Genomic DNA, 19,653 nt, shown 5'->3' on the forward strand with positions numbered 1-19,653 from the left:
CAATGGCTATCGTGTGATAGGTGACCTGGACTCGGCTCTACTTTCACCAGACAGAACACTACCGAGGTATAGTGTTACAGGTGGTGAGTTATTGAATCGGGGCAGCTGGGCACGTTGCTTGTACTGTAGAATGGAACTGTTATCGCTCTAGATGCGTTGACTAATGTCCCTTTGTAAGCAGATTCAGTTACTGACAGTATCACTAGTCAGCCAATTGAGGTTTCTCTTTGAGCATCGAGGCCCAGATTAGTCTCGTGTACGTTCCCTTCTCTGGCAGCAGTGTATGAGTTCAGACATTTCACTTTCAACTTTTCCACACGGGGGTAAAAAGAACAGTACTGCATCCCTATTGATGAGAGTTTGATAGTGGCTTGTGTACAGTATTGAAGGTTTTGCTGACAGACTGATTTTTGTACCAACAGCCACTGCAGAGGGACAGTGAAAAGGGGACCCACAAGCTGTGGGTTGTCATGGACACCTTTTTCCGCCGGCACTTTAGACTGAAAGGGGCAGAGCAATGCCAACACAGACGGCCTGGCGTGGCAGTGCCCACAAGCAAGGCTCGCCGGCGCTCCAGTGTAGGACTGCCCTCTGCTGGCCTGGTCCAACGTAGACGCTCTAGTGTGGGACTGCCATTCACAGGTCCTGTCGGACGCAGAAGGTCCAGTGTAGGCCTGTCGCCGACGGCTCAAGCCCAACGAAGACGCTCCAGTGTTGGCCTGCCGTCTGGTTATGTGGGACGTAGACGCTCCAGTGAGGGCTTGGCCTGCGCTGCTCACAAGCAACGCAGGCGCTCCAGCGAGGTGCAGGGGTTACCCCAGGTTACCGGGGGGCACTGTTGTCATGGAGGCGGGCAGCTAGTGAGGACCAGATACTACAACAGGCGTCGCTCCAGCACCACCGTGGCCTGTGTCAACCCTCGCTTCTCTGTCCGCCGCCGCCAAGCCGCCAAGCTCCGCACCATCGACACCCACCTGCTGGGGCCCTCCATGCTGCTGGCCAGCCTGGTCCAGATGAGTGAGGAGCAGCAGAGGGGGGCGCAGGGCGGAGAGGGGGACAGCTGCAGCACTGAGAGCTGCTCCGAGTCAGAGGGGGACAGCTGCAGTCCGAGAGACTGTAGCACCAGGTCGGAGGGCAGCGGGAGTGAACGAGAGGGGACTGAGACATCGTCATCATCATCATCATCATATCCAGAGGGAGAGAGGACATCTCCATGGCAGGACTGGAATCCGGTTCATAGTATGGCAGCCTTGACGATGGAGAGCATCCAGCCCCGGCCCCTGATCCGTGCCCCTCGCTGCCTGCGCCGTAACTCCTCCCACCTGCTGCCAGCGGAGGCGGTGCACCGTAGCAGGGCGGCCTACGGTGTGCACGGGCGCTACCGGCGCTCCAGCCTGTTACGGAGGCCCTCCACCATCTCCAACAGTGCCTTGCCAGGCAGGCTAGTCCCCCCACCCAGACGCAAGAGCTCTATAGTGGCCCGCCACTTCTCCCCTTCCCTGTATAGGAACTGTTCCGCCTGCTGGAAACCCAGGGGCCGCAGGGAGTCCCTTAGCCCCCTGCAGGGCACCTACTACGACCCCCGCCTGGAGACTTGGAGTGGGTTCCTCTCGTATGTAGATCCCCTACCTTTGCCTGGGGCACAGGCAATGCTTTTGTGAGCTTGTTAGTGTGTGTATTAGGGAGGTGGGGGGGGGGGGGGGGGCTTCTATGGCAGAATACACACAGAAAATGTCTGTATACACAGCGCATGTTTTAGACCACACTATTTGTTTTATCCGGACAATAGAAGGGGGATATGCATGCCAAAGTCACTGGCCATTCCTGCCCGTCCAACCATACCAGCACTTCCTGGTCTGAAGTGTTGATGTCAGTTAAGCAAGTGTTTGTGTCTACACCAAACTCTGCTGACCTTTTGTGTTGCTGACATGTAAGCTAGGATTTTTGTTGAGTGACTCCTACAGCACCTTTCATGCAGGGTCTCAGTCACACAAACCTGTCAAATACCCACCTAGACCTCTTCTGTACCTGGCTGCACATCAGCTCAACAGGGTCCTACCGGAAGGGAAGGACTAGCAACCACTTAAAATGCTGTGTGTTGTATGACGTCAGATGTACCATTCATTATTCATCATGTGTGCTTAAACCTCTCTCTTTGATCATGGCCAACCTTTTTTCATCAGTGAAGAGTGGGTTTACCATTAGGCACTTCAGTTTACAGGTGTTGCAGTATCCCACTGGGAGTGTCATCTCAATGATGTTATTGCAATCATTCAAAGGTGTTGTGTCTGTGTCATTTCAGGAAGGCCATCGCTAAATCGGGTCTACAGCACCTGTCTGCCCAGCCCAGTGCCTCAGCCCTGGCCAAGTTTGACCCAGACAGGGAGATCCGGAGCAGCTGTGACTGGACCGTAAGTGCAGCCTCTGGCCCAGCTTATTGATTTTTACCCCGTAATGGACTACATGCCCCTAATGAGTTTCAGAGTAGTGTACTTTGTTAACCCAGAGGTACTATACTGTTTGGTAGTGGATTCTATGAGCGAGCTGAGATTCCTATTTGTCAGGGTAAAAAAAAGGGTGTATTTAATAGACTCCGCCTCTTCCTCCAGGAGAACGCCCTGTATGGGGAGCACATCTGGTTTGAGACCAATGTCTCTGGGGACTTCTGTTACGTCGGAGAGCAGCACTGCTTCGCCAAGACACTGGTGAGTGTGTTTGTGTGCAGCTACCCCTGGCCCTGCCTGACATTACAAAGCCACAGATGCTGTGACAGGAATGAGCCCAGAGGAAGGGAGGAAGGGAGGAATGAACTCATTAGAGGAGATGTATTTGTAGTGAATCCCTAAAAAAAAAGAGGGGGAGTATTAACTCCTTGTCACATTGTTTTTCATCCGTAAATGGATGATACTGTCCAGATTTATACCACCCGGTACCATTCAGTACAGTTCTAGAGAATGCATATTGTATAGCTCAATAGCGCTCTGCAACTGTAAACATAACAGTATGAGAAATGGTGCCATCTTATGGACATAAACACTGTCTCTTCATTGTTTTGGAAAACTGATGGGATTATAAAAAGTGGGCAACTAGGAAGAGAACCTGTAAAACGAGCCCAATCTTTTGTATTTTTTCCTCCAGATAATGCAGATGTATTTTTTTGATTGCATTATTTGTATGAGATTTCGTTCTGATATCCACAGTGTGACATTTTTGTATTTTTTATGTAACGCTCTATACCAGGGGGTGTCAAACTCATTCCATAGTGTCTGCTAGTTTCTGGTTTTTCCGATCAATTAAGACCTAGACAACCAGCTGAGGGGAGTTCCTTACTAATTAGTGACCTTAATTCATCAATCAAGTACAAGAGAGGATCGAACACCTGCAGACACTCGACCAACCGTGGAACGAGTTTGACACCTGTGCTATATACTGTACATGCTAGATACAAGCGCTTAGAGCAGGGCTCTCCAACCCTGTTCCTGGAGAGATACCGTCCTGTAGGTTTTCACTCCAACCCTACTCTTTCACATCTGATTTTAATAATTAGCAGGTTGATTAGATTAATCAGAAGTTACATCTGGGTTTGGAGCGAAAACCTACAGGAGGGTAGCTCTCAGGAACAGAGTTGGAGAGCCGTGTCCAACCAATGTTTGTGTAGAGTAGGGTTTCCCAAAGTCGGTCCTGGTGCCCCCCCTTGGTGCACGTTTTGGGTTTTTCCCTAGCACTACACAGCTGATTCAAATAATCAAAGCTTGATGATGAGTTGGTTATTTGAATCAGCTGTGTAGTGCTAGGGCAAAAACCAAAACCTACACCCTGGGTGTTTGGGAAACCCTGGTGTAGAGCACGTGTCAAACTCATTCCACGAAGGGTCGAGCGTGTTTTCGCTCCACCCTTGTACTTGATTGATGAATTAAGGTCACTAATTAGTAAGGAACTCCCCTCACCTGGTTGTCTAGGTCTTAAAAGAAATGAAAAACCAAAAACACTCAGCCCTCCGTGGAATGAGTTTGGCAGCCCTTGTGTAGAGGCTCCCTCTGGTGTCCACAGAACCATAACACACTTCACCTCAGAAGTAGTGCTGCCATCTTGAGGGTGTTGCACCCATAGAGGTAGATGGAGGGCCCTTCTTTGCATCTGTGCCATTTGGCTTCTGTGACAACATGGACAGCTCCATTGAGGGCTTTCTTCATTTTAAAGTAGTTAAGGGTGGATACTGCCACCTGGAGTGTGTTGTCTGCACAGGTATAAAACCAAGGTAGGTAATTTACTGCCACCTGCAGTTAAGGAATGTTTGCTCAGGTGTATAATTCATTGGCTGATCCCTCCTGAGGACCTTGATGAAATTAATTATTCCGTAAGCCATAGGAAGTCCCACCAAGTTGACTTCTTCAAAATGGTGAAAGTCTTCAATGGCACTGCCCATGCTAAAACAGGCCTTGGGGCACTAGAGCGGTCTATTTAAGTTTATGGTTGTACTATGAATTATCAAGTTAAAAGAAAGTCATTTAATTCAGGAAGTTTTCATATATTACTACGATAAGGGTCATTAAATAATATTCTCTCATTCATCTCTTGTCACCACAGCAGAAATCTGTAGCCCGGAAAAAGTGTGCAGCCTGCAAGATAGTGGTTCACACAATCTGCATAGAGCAGCTAGAAAAGGTATGTTTCAAGCCATTTTCCCAACAAATGCTTCACAAACTTTTCTTCCAGTGAACTATGCTTTCACCTGGAAGCAGATAGATGTTAAATTATGTATTATCACCAAAGCTGTGGAAATTAGTTGAGAGCATGTATACCAAGACTGGGATGGCAGGTAGCTTAGTGGGTAAGAGCGTTGTGGCAGTAACCGAAAGGTCGCTGGTTCTAATCCCCGAGCCGACTAGGTGAAAAATCTGTCGATGTGCCCTTGAGCAAGGCACTTAACCCTAATTGCTCCTGTAAGTCGCTCTGGATAAGAGCGTCTACTAAAATGTAAATGTAAAATGAGTTGCAAATGTTGAATCCCGAAAATACCGTAATATTAGCCTTTTCAGATGTTGTCTCTCATGGAGACAAAATGTTTCCATCACATCAGGTAAGATGAGATTTAAACGGTAGCCATGCCAACCTAACCCATCCTGCTCCTCTCCAGTTATTCGACACCGAGGCTATGCCCCATGAAGACAGCCTGCTTATCGAAGACCCCACCTTTAGAGTGAGACACTCAGACCTCTCTCAGGCTGCTATGGGATATAACTAGTGCTAGATCATACTCCTTCTCTAACCCTATCTCACTACGCTACCTGACCCATTGACCTGACCCTCCAATGCTGCACTCTGATTGGGTAATTCTCTGGATAATCAAAGTGGGTTTCCAAATTGGGCTGCTTTGATTAGTAGTCGAATAGAGTCGGTCGCTCTTTCCTAGAGATTTTTAGTTGCTGAATTTATTTGAATCTCCCTTTTCCAAAATGTCTTTAACTTGTTCCCATTAACTCTGCTAATCTGAGGGTTTGTTTATATCTATTATTTATACTTTATCTGATGCTGTTATGGTGGAGGTAAAGGTGAAGAGCTGGTTGTGTCACATAGTAACTCATATTGCACCACAGGTTTCCCTTTTCAGTAAGTACTTATACTAGGTGAACAAGAACTTCAGCATGTTCAGTTTAACCTTAAACCTCTCCTATTGGCCCTTTTGCATTACTGATTCAGCATTCTATTTTGGTGCAGGGGTTTCTCTAACAACATATTGGAAACAACGACAAGGAAAAACAAAATAAATCAATGTTTGAAACAATTTATTTTCTCTACCCCGTAGATAAACTTTAGATGTAAACCGTCATTCAGGGAATCGGGGTCTAGGAATATACGAGAGGTAAGTGCCAATAAACGTTCATTTCCATTTGATCAGGATGATCATGATACTCATACTTTATTTTCACAACTTTTTCATCCTCCTTTGTCTTGTCATTCTATGTGTCTGTCTTCTCTGTAACCCCTCCCTCTCCTCCTGTCCCTGCTTCCCTTTTGCCCTTTGACCTTCTCTCTTGACCTTTGACCTTAGCCAGTCCTCCAAAGACAAGGTGCTCTAAAGTGCCTCAGGCGGATGGCTAACTGCATGGCCACCCCTGTCCTGAGCCAGTCCCAGGTACCATCCCACCCTAACTCCCCAGATCACCCCAACCCAAAGCCACAGTTATGGGGACAGTAGGAGAGTAATGCCTGACTAGTTTAATGATTATAAAGACTGGGTAACCCCCAAGGCCTATAGTCCTCCAGAGCTAGCTTTGGATGTCCTAGTTTAAATTCCCTCATCATACATTTGCATTTTTACATTTTTACATTTACATCACAAAGTATTTATCAGCAAAGTCAGTGCTGGTGGGACAAGAAGTGTTGTTTTTTTTGGGGGGGGAGGGGGTGTCGGAGGCGCCGTGAAAGTAGAGTGTGCGGAGGAGCAGGGTGACATGGGAGAACTTAGGAAGGTTGAACACCAGGCGGGCTGCAGCATTCTGGATAAGTTGCAGGGGTTTGATGGCAAAGCGGGGAGCCCAACCAACAGAGAGTTGCAGTAGTCTAGATGGGAGATGTGTCTGTGTCTGTCCAAACCTCTGATATTGCTAATGAGAAACTAATCAACTCAACACAAGCTTTCCTTGATCTCACTCACCATTTACATGTAATAAAAATAGGAAAACCACAGTATTTTAAATCAGGCAATTGTGAGTTGATTGTGTTTATGAACGTCGGTTTTCCAGCCAACGGTAGTGCGGCACCATTGGGTCCACAGGAGGCGCCAGGATGGGAAGTGTCGGCAGTGCGGGAAGGTGAGCATGGTTATAATATCAATTAATTCATTTCTTCCCTATATTGCCCTGAATTGCAGGATTAATGATCTGATGAAACATGTTCTTCTTGAGGGTACATTACCTCTTAGATCTGATTCATTTCTCTACAGGGTTTCCAGCAGAAGTTTGCCTTTCATAGCAAAGAGATTGTGGCCATCAGCTGTTCGTGGTGTAAACAGGCAGTAAGTTGGAAGGTTGATTGTACTGTACAGGTGTAGGATCTTAATTTGACCAGTACTGTCGCAGCAACATAATCCTGCAGCAATGTCACCTTGTCTGAGAGAGATTTGCATGTTTATCCAAACTTCATGCCAGGGTAAGCCTACACGAAACACAGCCCTTATTTTAAGTGTTTCTAAAATCCCCTATGGGGAAAAATGAATGTTGGAAAAACGATTGGAACCATTTCCCTGTTTGACCGCTAGGTTTTATGGGTATTATGACACCTCCACTGTGGGGCTCTATTTGATAATTATATATGGTTGATGTTATGATTGTAAATTGGTCAATTGTAAATTCAGTCTGACTGTGAGAAACCAATAAAATCTGCTACTACTACTAATAATAATAATATTAGCTGGCCAAAATTAGGCTACATGAAAAGTGCAATACTGTGAATATAACTGTGTGCTATTGCCTGTTTTCAGGGAATTTATGTAAATCATGTAGCTCATCTGCATTTGGAATTTCTCAGCAACAAAAGAGTGATACAATTCTGATGTCTACCTCTGTATGGTCTTAGTGCTGTTGTGCCTCATAAACTATGGATGATAATGATGTGTGTATGTATGCTTTATGCTTATTTGAGACATTTGTCTGTGTTGAATGAAAACACTTCCAATGAGTATGGATGAATGTGATCACTGATATATTGTGTAAGTGTGTACAGTAGCTGTCTTCACCCTCTGTAATGGTGTATGTATGTTTATGTGAGACAGTTGTGTGAGGGTCTGCGTTGTGTTTTAAATGAATGATGTGTGTGATGTGTTGGTGTGTGACGTCACTGCTGCCATCCTTTCCTCTCTCCCTACTGTAGTATCACAACAAGGTGTCATGCTTCATGCTGCAGCAGATCGAGGAGCCCTGCTCCCTGGGTGCTCATGCCTCTGTCATCGTACCCCCTACCTGGATCATCCGGCTCCGCAGACCTCAGGTAAAAAAAGTAAAACATTTGATGTTTTATTGTCACATAGACCGGATAGGTGCAGTAAAATGTGTTGTTTTACAGAGTCAGCCATAGTAGTACAGTGACCCTGGAGCAAATTAACGTTAAGTGCCTTGCTCAAGGGCACAGAGATTTTTTACCTTGTCGGCTCTGGTATTTGAACCAGCGACCTTTTGGTTACTGGCCCAATGCTCTAACCGCTACGCTACCTGCCGCCCCCACAATCACATACACTTCCAAGTATTCAAATATTCACTGCCACCATGTGAGTTTACAATGTACAATGGCATGCTTCCCCAAATACTTTGTGGTGCCATTGCACTGAGAAGCCAACAGAGGGTAGCAGTCATCCATTAGTTTGAGCTGTAAGCCATGCATTCAGCAGTTATGATAAATTACAGTGTATTATTTATAGTTGATCAAATGCTGTTCCTTATATAAATGGAATACCAATGTGCCATTTAATCCTCGTTTTATTCTTTCAGACCTCACTAAAGTCGAGTAAAAAGAAAAAACGGACCTCGTTTAAGCGCAAGTCCAGCAAAAAGGGATTAGAGGTGAGTTTGAATTGTTACATCATCCATCACAAATGTCCTTTCCTACCGTTTGTATTGTGAAGAGACGTACATAACTAAAACATCCTTTGTTGATTAGCCTGAGGGGCATCATTTCCATTATACTGCATCGGTTGTGCACTGTTCAATTGGTTTAACATTTAAATAAAAATACATGAAATAGTAGCTAAAAGGGCAATGTCAAACTGATGACAAGGTATTATCGATGTAGACAGTCTTCGCCCTTATCAAATCACTGCTGACACAACCCAGCCAGGGACATAGGATGTGCTTGTCAATACATACTTCCTGGCGACATCTAGTGTCCAATACCATGGCTTTAATGCATTTACATGACAAGTGCATGTACATAAATAATTATCTCTCTTGTCTGGCCTTGTGTTGGTTAGCCAGCCCTCCAAAGACAAGGCGCTTTAAAGCGCCTCAGGCGGAGCCAGTCCAAGGTACCATCCCACCCTAACTCTCCAGATCACCCCACCCCACAGCCACGGTTATGGAGACCGTATTGATCAATTCAACTGTGCACAGTGTTAGACAACTATATACTCTTTGGCTTACTATATCTCATAGAGAGTAGGAAGTATCAACGCAACATCAGCTCTATGCCATTTAATTTTAGTTAGTTACTTTGGCATAATGTTATATGAGTCTGACACGATAGTTTATAACAAACCATCAGTAAAAGCAGTAAGCGCTTAATGCTCTTCCCTTAGGAAACCAACACTGTACATCAGTCTCATCTTTCACCTCTCTAAATGCATCCCTTTATTTCCTCTGCTCTCTCCCTTCCTCTTTGTGCAGGAGGCGCGCTGGAAGCCCTTCATAGTTAGACCCATTCCCTCCCAGCTCATGAAGCCGCTGTTGGTGTTTGTCAACCCAAAGAGTGGGGGAAATCAGGTGAGCCGTGCTGTCTGTGCTGGAGCTGTCAGTGCAGGCCCAGTGGACCGAGGCCAACACCAGTCATAGGTGTAATCCTGACTGGTCTATAAGCCTTCTGTGAGATGAAACACTGTCTGCATCTTAAAGAGTATTTCAGCAGTCCAGTCAGGGCATCTCATACCTCACACATTTGGCTGGATCACTCAATCATATACTAGTCAGTTAATCAAATACTTATTTATTATGATGATGATGAATTGGTAGTAATTGTACTCCTACTCATTTTCAGGGAGCCAAGATTATCCAGTCGTTCATGTGGTACCTCAACCCCCGCCAAGTATTTGACCTGAGTCTGGGAGGGCCCAAGGATGGGTAAGTTTTCCAAAATAGCAGGTGCAAACTTTGTACTAATTCAGACTTTTTACTGACTCTGGCCCTTAAAAATCAAAATCATCATAATATGTATAAGTCTTGGAGCTCCATTACTCTGTGCTCACTGACACAGAGCTTCTTCTCATTAGATCTAATATATCTGAACCAAAAGAAGTCGTTCTAATTCCAAGTATTATTTTGATTTTATTTTTGTTCTTGCTATGGATACCCTGTGCTATTATTCAATCTGCCCAGGAGCCTTTTGGGGTGTAGGGCTCCCTTCACTGTGATCCTGCTGATTAACTGAGTGTGGGAGACCTTCATTAACAGGCTTGATACTGTGGACTGACTGTGACAGAAAACTAGATGTTGATTTTGTCTCTTGCTCTGTCTCTCCAAGGTTAGAAATGTACCGTAAGGTGCATAACCTTAGGATACTGGCATGCGGAGGTGATGGCACGGTGAGTAGAAACAGGCTTGTTGTACAACAGCAATGCCAAAGGTATTTTTAAGCAACACACAGACATTCCTGAACTATTTTAGCAGCAAACTTTACTTTGTGATCATTAAAATAACAGCACACAGTGTCTGGTGTTTGCCCTTAAAGGCATTTGAGCCCATCTTAGTGATCTAAGCCCTGAACTTTGATGGTTATCTAAATGATTGAACAGCAACACACACTATGCTGCAGGTACAGTTTGTTAAGCTGTTCAAACATTTATTCCTCAAGTAAAGACAATAACAAAGTTGGGCATGGTGTTGAAGGCCACATCACATGATGTATTGATAACATGACTGTTGTATGGTCTGTGTGTAGGTGGGTTGGATCCTGTCTGCTCTGGACCAGCTCCAGCTGAACCCCCAGCCTGCAGTATCCATCCTGCCTCTGGGGACAGGCAACGACCTGGCCAGGACCCTCAACTGGGGTGGTGTGAGTATCTGGACAATATTTACACAGAGTGTACAAAACATTAGGAACAACCCCCCCCCCCCCCCCCATTTTGCCCTCAGAACAGCCTCAATACGTCGGGACATGGACTCTACAAGGTGTCGAAAGCGTTCCACAGGGATGCTGGCCCATGTTGACACCAATGCTTCCCACAGTTGTGTCAAGTTGGCTGGATGTCCTTTGGGTGGTGGACCATTCTTGATACACACCGGAAAACTGTTGAGCGTAAAAAAAACAGCAGTGTTGCAGTTCTTGACACACTCAAACCGGTCTATGTGTGCCCTCTGAATGGCACACATACACAATCCATGTCACAATTGTCTCAAGGCTTAAAAATCCTTCTTTAAACTGTCTCCTCCCCTTCATCTACACTGATTGAAGTGGATTTAACAAGTGACATCAATAAGGGATCATAGCTTTCACCTGGATTCACCTGGTCAGTCTATGCCATGGATAGAGCAGGTGTTCCTAGTGTTTTGTACACTCAGTGTATACCCTCAAAGATATGCTTTTCCATAGTCGTTGGACAATGCAGGTGCACCAGAATCATGACAATAACCACTTATTATTTCTTGAAAAATGTCTTGAAGAATTGATATATCTCAGGAGGAACTAGCTACTTTCTACAATGCACTGTGTTAAATCTCTTGGTGTTGTCCTTCTCTATCCCTCTCCAGGGTTACACAGATGAGCCGGTGTCTAAGATCCTGTCTCATGTAGAGGATGGGAACATCGTCCAGCTCGACCGGTGGAATCTAATAGTGGAGCCCAACCAGGATGCTGGGGCAGAGGAGAGGGATGAGCAGCAGACAGACAAGGTGAACAAACCCTCTCACCCCTCCTCCCAGATCCTGTACTGTAGACCTGGACTGTCAACAAATGATGGTGTGGTGTGTGTGTATGGGTGATGCAGAGAATGAGGATTGATCAAATGTTAACTTAGTGCTAGCACTTTACCTATCAGATGGTGTGTTCGTAAATCAGGTTTTTGACTGTGATGAGTTTTCATTGAGCCCCAGCGAATTAACCTCTCTACAATGTCACAATATAATTTGTTTGTTGTAAACAGGGTCATGGCTGATCACACACCAAAATACCTCAGTGACCTTTACATTATTTAATGGTTAGTTAGTTCTAAAAGTTGAGAGAGATGATCAACTAGAAGCACAATCCTGCTCTGCGACCTCAAACATGATGTATTATTATTTGATTTATTTTATGGCAGTGATGGTAGTCTGGGGCAATAAAGACCATAGGACTGAGGATGGAGTTGGGCTCAGCAGCATACTCCGGTTTTGTGTTGAAATGTCAACATTTTTCATTGTGATTTCTGATGTTTTGGTGATATTGCGTCTGGGATTAACACATTTTTGTTCTTTTCCACAGCTCCCCCTCGATGTCTTCAACAACTACTTCAGCCTCGGCTTCGATGCACACGTGACACTAGAATTCCACGAGTCTCGAGGTTGTATTTCAGATTGATCTATTAACGTTGACTACCCATGTAATGTCATTGTTGGGGATAAATCTGTGCTTTCCATAGACAGCTCACATCGATAGTAACAAATTATGCTGTGTGTATCTACTGTATGTCATTGTGTCACATTACTCACTCCCTATCATGCTTTCTATAACCAACGCTCCGCAGAGGCCAACCCTGAGAAATTCAACAGCCGCTTTAGGAACAAGATGTTCTATGCAGGGGTGGGTACAGTTGTGTTTTCTAAACGAGAAAATAACTAATACATTCATATTTTCTCACCATTATCATCACTTTTACCATTAGTAGTGATAGTAATTGTGGTATTTGGCCATAGCTTTAGTTGTGTCATTATTTTGTATTGATAATCTACAAGTTTGATTGGTGTTCCTTCTAACCAGACGGCCTTCTCAGACTTCCTCATGGGCAGCTCCAAAGACCTAGCCAAACACATCAAGGTCGTGGTGAGTTCAACTGACCATTACATGGACCTTGGCTGCAGCTCAGATTGTGTGACGTCATTCCGCAAAGGGTTCAAGTTCAACTCTAAATACGTTAACAGGAATTTCCCCACTTCATAGTAAAGATAGTTCCTCAGAAATATAAATTGACCCCAGTTTGAGAGCCTAGGCTCCATTCTGAGCTTGTGATCCTTACAACCTACCCTGTACATCTCATTAGACTGAAATATGTGTTCTTCTTCACTGTCAGTCAGTCAGAATGTGGCACCTTTCAAAGGGTACATTTTTAAAGGGAACATGTGAGAACTCTTCCGGGAATGATCTGAGTCCGTATGTGTACAGTAATGGAGTCACCTGTCTGTCTCCTCTCATTAGTGCGACGGCACCGACCTCACCTCAAAGGTTCAGGATCTGAAGCTGCAGTGTCTGGTGTTCCTCAACATTCCCAGGTTAGCAGCCACAGCTACTCTGACTATGTTCCTCAATGGGAAAATGGGTTATATATGACATGTTACCATTTTGTCACTGTTGTAATGTAGGCCAAGTTAGGCACATAATCATGCGTGCGTGTGTGTGTGTGTGTGTGTGTACTAGATACTGTGCTGGTACCATGCCATGGGGCAACCCAAGCGAGCACCATGACTTTGAGCCACAACGGCACGACGACGGCTGCATTGAAGTTATCGGCTTCACCATGACCTCTCTGGTATTCACCTACCAACTTGAATTTGTCTATGTGTTAGAACATAACAGTTAGTCGATTAATGAAATGGATGAGTCAGTTTCTTTACATTTCTCCTAGTCATAGCCTTGCTCTGATGGATGTCCGTCTCGTCCTCCCTGGTGCTGTAGGCAACACTGCAGGTCGGAGGTCATGGTGAGCGGCTGAACCAGTGCAGAGAGGTGACCCTCACCACCTACAAGTCCATCCCCATGCAGGTAGATGGGGAGCCATGCAAGCTAGCCCCCTCCACCATCCGTATCTCCCTGAGGAACCAAGCCAACATGGTGCAAAAGGCCAAGAGGAGGACCTCTATACCGCTGCTCAACGAGTGAGTAATAGAGTCCAGCATGGGAACGCCTATTTACAACTGAGTTTATAAAAAGAGACCAGAATGGGTCCAGTCAGAATCCGAACTTCAATCCACTATGGTGACTTTCTATACAGTACTTTGTTTAATCTTTGTGCTGTCGGCAGGTTGCCTCTTGTCATGCGGTGCTTGGAAGTTGGAAGTTATTGTAATGCATTCGAGTGTCCTCGACCGAGCCGAAGGTCGTTCTTCAATTTCTTGCTGTGTGATTTAAGTGGCACGCAGGTGTGGGAGACTGACAGGCCAGACAAGGTGGGATTCATTTGCAGGGGAGGCTGAAGTGCTGACAAAGGCTTGTGCATGTAAAATAATCCAAGCCAATGAGGGAAAACAAACAAAAAAGACATACAACAACATTCATCAAAGTCATCATGGCTTTGCAACCATCTTCCTTTTCTCTCTATCAGTCATCTTAGTCATATCAGTCTGTCTGTCTACAGGCTGAAAATCGAAGATGTGTTATCAGAATGAACAGCCCTATTTACTTTCATGGTAATTGCATTATCTTTTTAAATCCTGTTGTAAGGTTTTTGCTAATTTCATACTTAGTTGATTCTGCTGTGAGTCTCGCGACAATGTATTGACTTGCTGGCAGAGGGGAATTATGAATCCTCCATTTAAAGGATTGAACTGTCCGGGGGGGGGGGGACTAATTCAATGATTGTGTTTACAGAAGCCTGTTTTAGCTGAGATTAAGTCGTGGTCATCCAAACCTTATTCATGGGCGGCAGGTAGCTTAGTGGTTAAGAGCGTAGTGCCAGTAACCGAAAGGTCGCTGGTTCTAATCCCCGAGCCGACTAGGTGAAAAATCTGTCGATGTGCCCTTGAGCAAGGCACTTAACCCTAATTGCTCCTGTAAGTCGCTCTGGATAAGAGCGTCTGCTAAATGACAAAAAAAAAAAAATGATACCATTCTTCCTTTTTGCAAAGTTGGTTAGAATGGCCCAACCTTCTGTGAAGCAAAACACCAGGCATTTGGACAGAAAGTAAGAATGATAAGATGCAAATGAGCCTGGAATTCAAACAAACAACCCAGCTGTATTCACTTCTACACTTCTTACATCGTTTGAGATCAAACTGTTCTCCCAACTGTTTTCCAACATACTCCAGTAAGGAACAAATACAACTTGTGTTGTTGTCAGGTGTCTATTGTCCTTGAATAGAATGGTAAGCTATAGTCACAACATTGTTTTTGGGTCTCCCACACACTGCGAACAGGTCACATTTGTCACAGATCACAACTTTCTTCATGAATATATATAATCATCCTAGAAGCCATCACAATGACAAACAGAAGGGGGAAAGCTGCGTTGAACACCTTGGGCTTCTCTCAGGCTGCTGTGCATGTGAGCCCAGGTTGTCAGAGTGTTGTGGTTAGAGGTTGATCCCCTGTCATCAGCTTGCATTAATGCTCTTCCCGGGTGACAGTCTTTCGTTAAACATCTACCTTCATTTATTTACAGTTTTTTTTTTTTACCTCTCAGCCGAGATGTTTCCAACTCCCAACTAGTTAGAAATTAATAAGGAAAGTAACTGATACTATACAGTATAATGGTGTACTGAAATCAAGCATAGGTTATGAATAATATTTGTTATGTGTCAGTTTGACATGATTTGATTGTTTGTACCTCAGAGTTCCTACAAATATGTACACTGAAAATAAATATAAACACAACATGTAAATTGTTGGTCCCATGTTTCATGAGCTGAAATAAAAGATCCCAGAAATGTGCCATATGCACAAAAAGCTTATTTCTCAAATTTTGGGCACACATTTGTTTACGTTCCTGTTAGTGAGCATTTTTCCTTTGCCGTAATAATCTATCCACCTGACAGGTGTGGCAGATCAAGAAGCTGATTAAACAGCATGATCATTACACAGGTGCACCTTGTGCTGGGGACAATAAAAGGCCACTCTAATATGTTTTGTCTCACAACACAATGCCACAGGTATCTCAAGTTTTGAGGGAACATGCAATTGGCAAGCTGATGGCAGGAATGTCCATCAGAGCTGTTGCCAGATAATTTAATGTTCATTTCTCTACCATAAGCCACCTCCAACGTGATTTTTGAGGATTTGGCAGTAGGTCCAACTGGCCTCACAACCGCAGACCACGTGTAACACATCCGGCTTCTTCATCTGCGGGATCGTCTGAGACCAGCCACCCGGACAGCTGATGAAATTGTGGGTTTCCACAACCAAATAATTTCTGCACAAACTTTCAGAAACCGTCTCAGGGAAGCTCATCTACGTGCTCGTCGTCCTGACCAGGGTCTTGACCTGACTGCAGTTCGGCATTGTAACCGACTTCAGTGGGCAAATGCTCACCTTCAATGGCCACTGGAATGGTAGAGAAGTGTGCAATTCACGGATGAATCCCGGTTTCAACTGTACCGGGCAGATGGTAGACAGCGTAGCGTGTATGGCGTTGTGTGGGAGAGCAGTTTGCTGATGTCAATGTTGTGAACAGAGTGCCCCATGGTGGCGGTGGGGTTCTGGTATGGGAAGGCATAAGCTACGCACAACAAAGACAATTGCATTTTATTGATGGCAATTTGAATGCACAGAGATACCGTTACGAGATCCTGAGGCCCATTGTCGTGCCATTCATCCACCGCCATCACCTCATGTTTCAGCCTGATAATGCACGGTCCCATGTCGCACGGATCTGTACACAATTCCTGGAAGCTGAAAATGTCCCAGTTCTTCCATGGCCTGCTTACTCAACAGACATGTCACTCATTGAGCATGCTCTGGATCGACGTGTACAACAGTGTGTTCCAGTTCCCACCAATATCCAGCGACTGCGCGCAGCTATTGAAGAGGAGTCGGACAACATTCCACAGGCCACAATCAACAGCCTGATCAATTCTATGCGAAGGAGATGTGTCGCACTGCATGAGGCAAGTGGTGGTCACACCAGATACTGAATGGTTTTCTGACCCACGCCCATACTTTTTTTTATAAAGGTATCTGTGAACAACAGATGCATATCTGTATTCCCAGTCATGTGAAATCCAAAGATTCAGGCCTAATACATTTATTTCAATTGACTGATTTCCTTATATGAGCTGTAACTCAGTAAAATCTTTGAAATTGTTGCATGTTGCGTTTTATATTTTTGTTCAGTGTAATTCCAATTTTTGAGAGATGATACCCAACTGACTATACTTCTTCTGTTGTCTTCCTCAGCCAGCAGCCCTTCCCGGAGAGGTTAAGGATCCGGGTGAACCGTATTAGCATGCACGACTATGAGGCCCTGCATTACGACAAGGAGAAACTCAAAGAAGCCTGTGAGTATTCCATCTCTGTCTAATGCACTGTAACTCCATCATCCATCAGGTGTCAGCCAGCCTGTTCAAGGAGGAATGCAGCAGGCCCTTGAGTACTGCTTCATGCAGGAATGTTACTGAGAGCCAGAGGTGTTTTCAGTGATGTAGAACTCTGTAGTAGATATACTACATATGTCCTTGTGCCATTTTAGGGGACGATTCCAACCTGAGTTAATAGTGTAAATGGAACGAAATTCCCTTTTTATGCACTTTTCTCTCTACGTGTATTCTGACCTTGAATTTAAGCATGAGAATAGCATGCTATTCACCTGCTATTTGTTTGGGGTGGAGATTGAATAAATTAAGGTGAGGCGGAGGTGTGTCTACAGATACGGCATATTCTGACCTTGACTTAATTCCCTAATAATTCGAAACACCTACACGGGAGGAAACCATGAATACGGTTCTACCGGTTCCAAGTGGAAAAAGCATCTACTTAATTTTTTCCAATAGAAATAATACCATTCTCCATGCACTGTAATTGACAACTTGATAAGAGCTAGTTAAATTATTAATCTGTTTGGATAAGGGAATTTAAATGACACTTGTTTTAGAACTATTTTACCTTATAATCGCTGGAGACAAATGTGGAACCAGTCATATGGCAGCAAAAGGAATCATATCAACTTTCCCACAGTAAAGTTGATGAAATGCTGTGGCATTTTACAGAATTTAAATTATACTGCCTTTTAACTTGCAGGGATGGGCACGCTCTAATGTCTTAATTATTTCCATCATGTTAAATATTAGCCACTATCAGTATCGACCATCAGTAGGCCTAATAACCACACATATTCAACTGCCAATTTACTGTTAGTTCCCTTCAGTTAGTATAGTCTACATTATCATTCTATTTAATTACATTGTTTTGATTACCTTCATTTGCTTCCTCTGTAAACGCCGTCAAGGCCGTGTGGTTGTTGGTGAGGATCATTAGTAACAAAAGGCAAATTAAATCATTATGGAGCGGAGCGCAGACAAGCCGTAACAATTTGAACCTGACGTATGGCGCAATACTTGGCCATGTCGTCACACAGTTCCATGGTTAGTGCAGGCAATAGACGAGGGTATATCCTACTAGTGTACACTATTCTCCCTATTATAATTCTATGTACACTAATCTTCCAACGTTACTGTGGGTTGAAGAACTGAATGTGGCAATTTCCAGAATGAATCAAATTACCGTTTTCTTTATTTTGTGCGTAAAGGTTCTCCAAACCTGTTTTTTTAGGATTCATAAATACTTTCCTAAATCTAAGTAATCTACAAAATCAGATTATTTTAAAATCTGTAATTCGGTGCTGAAACAGATGAGTATGCATATATTTATATTCTAGTAAGTCTGTTGATAAAATTCAAACTAAAAGGTACACCATATTTAAAGGGATGGCTTAAGATAGATGTACTGAATGAAAATTCCACGAGAAAAACTGTTGGCTAGCAAGTGGGATGGTTTTCAGCAGTTGAATTAAATGTATTCAGTGCGCGAAGGGAACCATTCCTACAAAGCCAGTTATGCACCTGCATAAGGTAAGTCTGAATACCAACTACTGAGAAGTGCGTAGGAAAGGCATGCACAGGAAAGGCATACATTTCCTAAGTCTGAATCGGCCCCTTGGTGAACTGTCAGCAAGAGTGTTTATTACTTCTCGTGGGTGAAATGCTAACATGGACTTTAAATCTACACAGCGACTACATAGACTCTGTCACTGTCAAACATAGGTTAGCACAAATAAATGTAATGTGGAAGAACACACCAGGCTCTTGATCGCCCTAACTAGCCTCACTAATTACAAAGGGAAAGGAAGTCCCTTTTGATTTATATGGTACTTAGTAGAAACCCCACAGAGATGGAACTCTTTCATTTTCTCTCTTCCTGGCTCCTCCTTGAGAGGGAGGAGGGGGCGGACATTGGCTCCAGGTTTTGCTATCTGTCCACCCTGATACCCTTCTCCAATCCCCGTCAGGCCACTCGATTGCTATGAGTTTATCATGCAGTGTGGGCCTCCCTGCATGTGACTTTGGCTAGATATCAAGTGTGTGACTGTGAGGCGATAATGAGGTAGCTGTCCATTACTGTCTCTAATGGATGCCCTGGGGCCCCAGAGGGGCTCTGTCAGTGGTTCTGTGTTCTACAGCCTCCTGCAGCACCTGTGTGCTAGGAAAACACGGTAATAACCTCCCATAACACAGCTAGAGCCACCCCCCACTCTTAATTGTTATCACATTCGTATCCTCATGCACAAACCTACTTTTCCAGACAGTGTCCCAGACTATTAGTTAATGCTCTCCTCCCAAAAACAATGTTTGTTTGTTTTTGTCTCAAAAAACTGTGGGCAGCATTTGTTTGGGCTGGACTTGTGAAGGCTGTTGTCCTTGAAGTTGTATAGGATTGTCCTCTCCAAACAAAACTGCAACAATTACTGGGCCCAAGTTATGTAACTGAGATATGCAAGTGATGCTGTTTTTGTCTCCGATGAAACAAAACCCAGCTGCTATGGACCGACCTTGT

The 19,653-nt window shown here is 44.4% G+C and overlaps 1 protein-coding gene across 1 annotated transcript in view; it reads left to right on the top strand.

The window, feature by feature from the left end:
* Window positions 1–470: 470 nt before the first annotated feature.
* LOC311127647 (diacylglycerol kinase zeta-like) overlaps window positions 471–19,653 on the top strand; it is a gene marked incomplete at its 5' end in the record, with an annotated part of 47,291 nt that continues 28,108 nt past the window's right edge. Inside the window, 22 exon segments of the mRNA XM_084159474.1 lie at window positions 471–1,612; window positions 2,303–2,411; window positions 2,610–2,705; window positions 4,588–4,665; window positions 5,138–5,200; window positions 5,807–5,863; window positions 6,747–6,815; window positions 6,947–7,018; window positions 7,873–7,989; window positions 8,487–8,558; window positions 9,378–9,473; window positions 9,745–9,827; window positions 10,228–10,288; window positions 10,645–10,758; window positions 11,454–11,594; window positions 12,163–12,241; window positions 12,425–12,480; window positions 12,658–12,720; window positions 13,093–13,166; window positions 13,312–13,423; window positions 13,570–13,769; window positions 17,002–17,102. Coding sequence (XP_084015600.1) covers window positions 471–1,612; window positions 2,303–2,411; window positions 2,610–2,705; window positions 4,588–4,665; window positions 5,138–5,200; window positions 5,807–5,863; window positions 6,747–6,815; window positions 6,947–7,018; window positions 7,873–7,989; window positions 8,487–8,558; window positions 9,378–9,473; window positions 9,745–9,827; window positions 10,228–10,288; window positions 10,645–10,758; window positions 11,454–11,594; window positions 12,163–12,241; window positions 12,425–12,480; window positions 12,658–12,720; window positions 13,093–13,166; window positions 13,312–13,423; window positions 13,570–13,769; window positions 17,002–17,102 — 3,055 coding nt within the window.

Source organism: Coregonus lavaretus, assembly GCF_964263955.1.
Source record: "Coregonus lavaretus genome assembly, chromosome: 4".
Lineage (NCBI taxonomy): Eukaryota > Metazoa > Chordata > Actinopteri > Salmoniformes > Salmonidae > Coregonus > Coregonus lavaretus.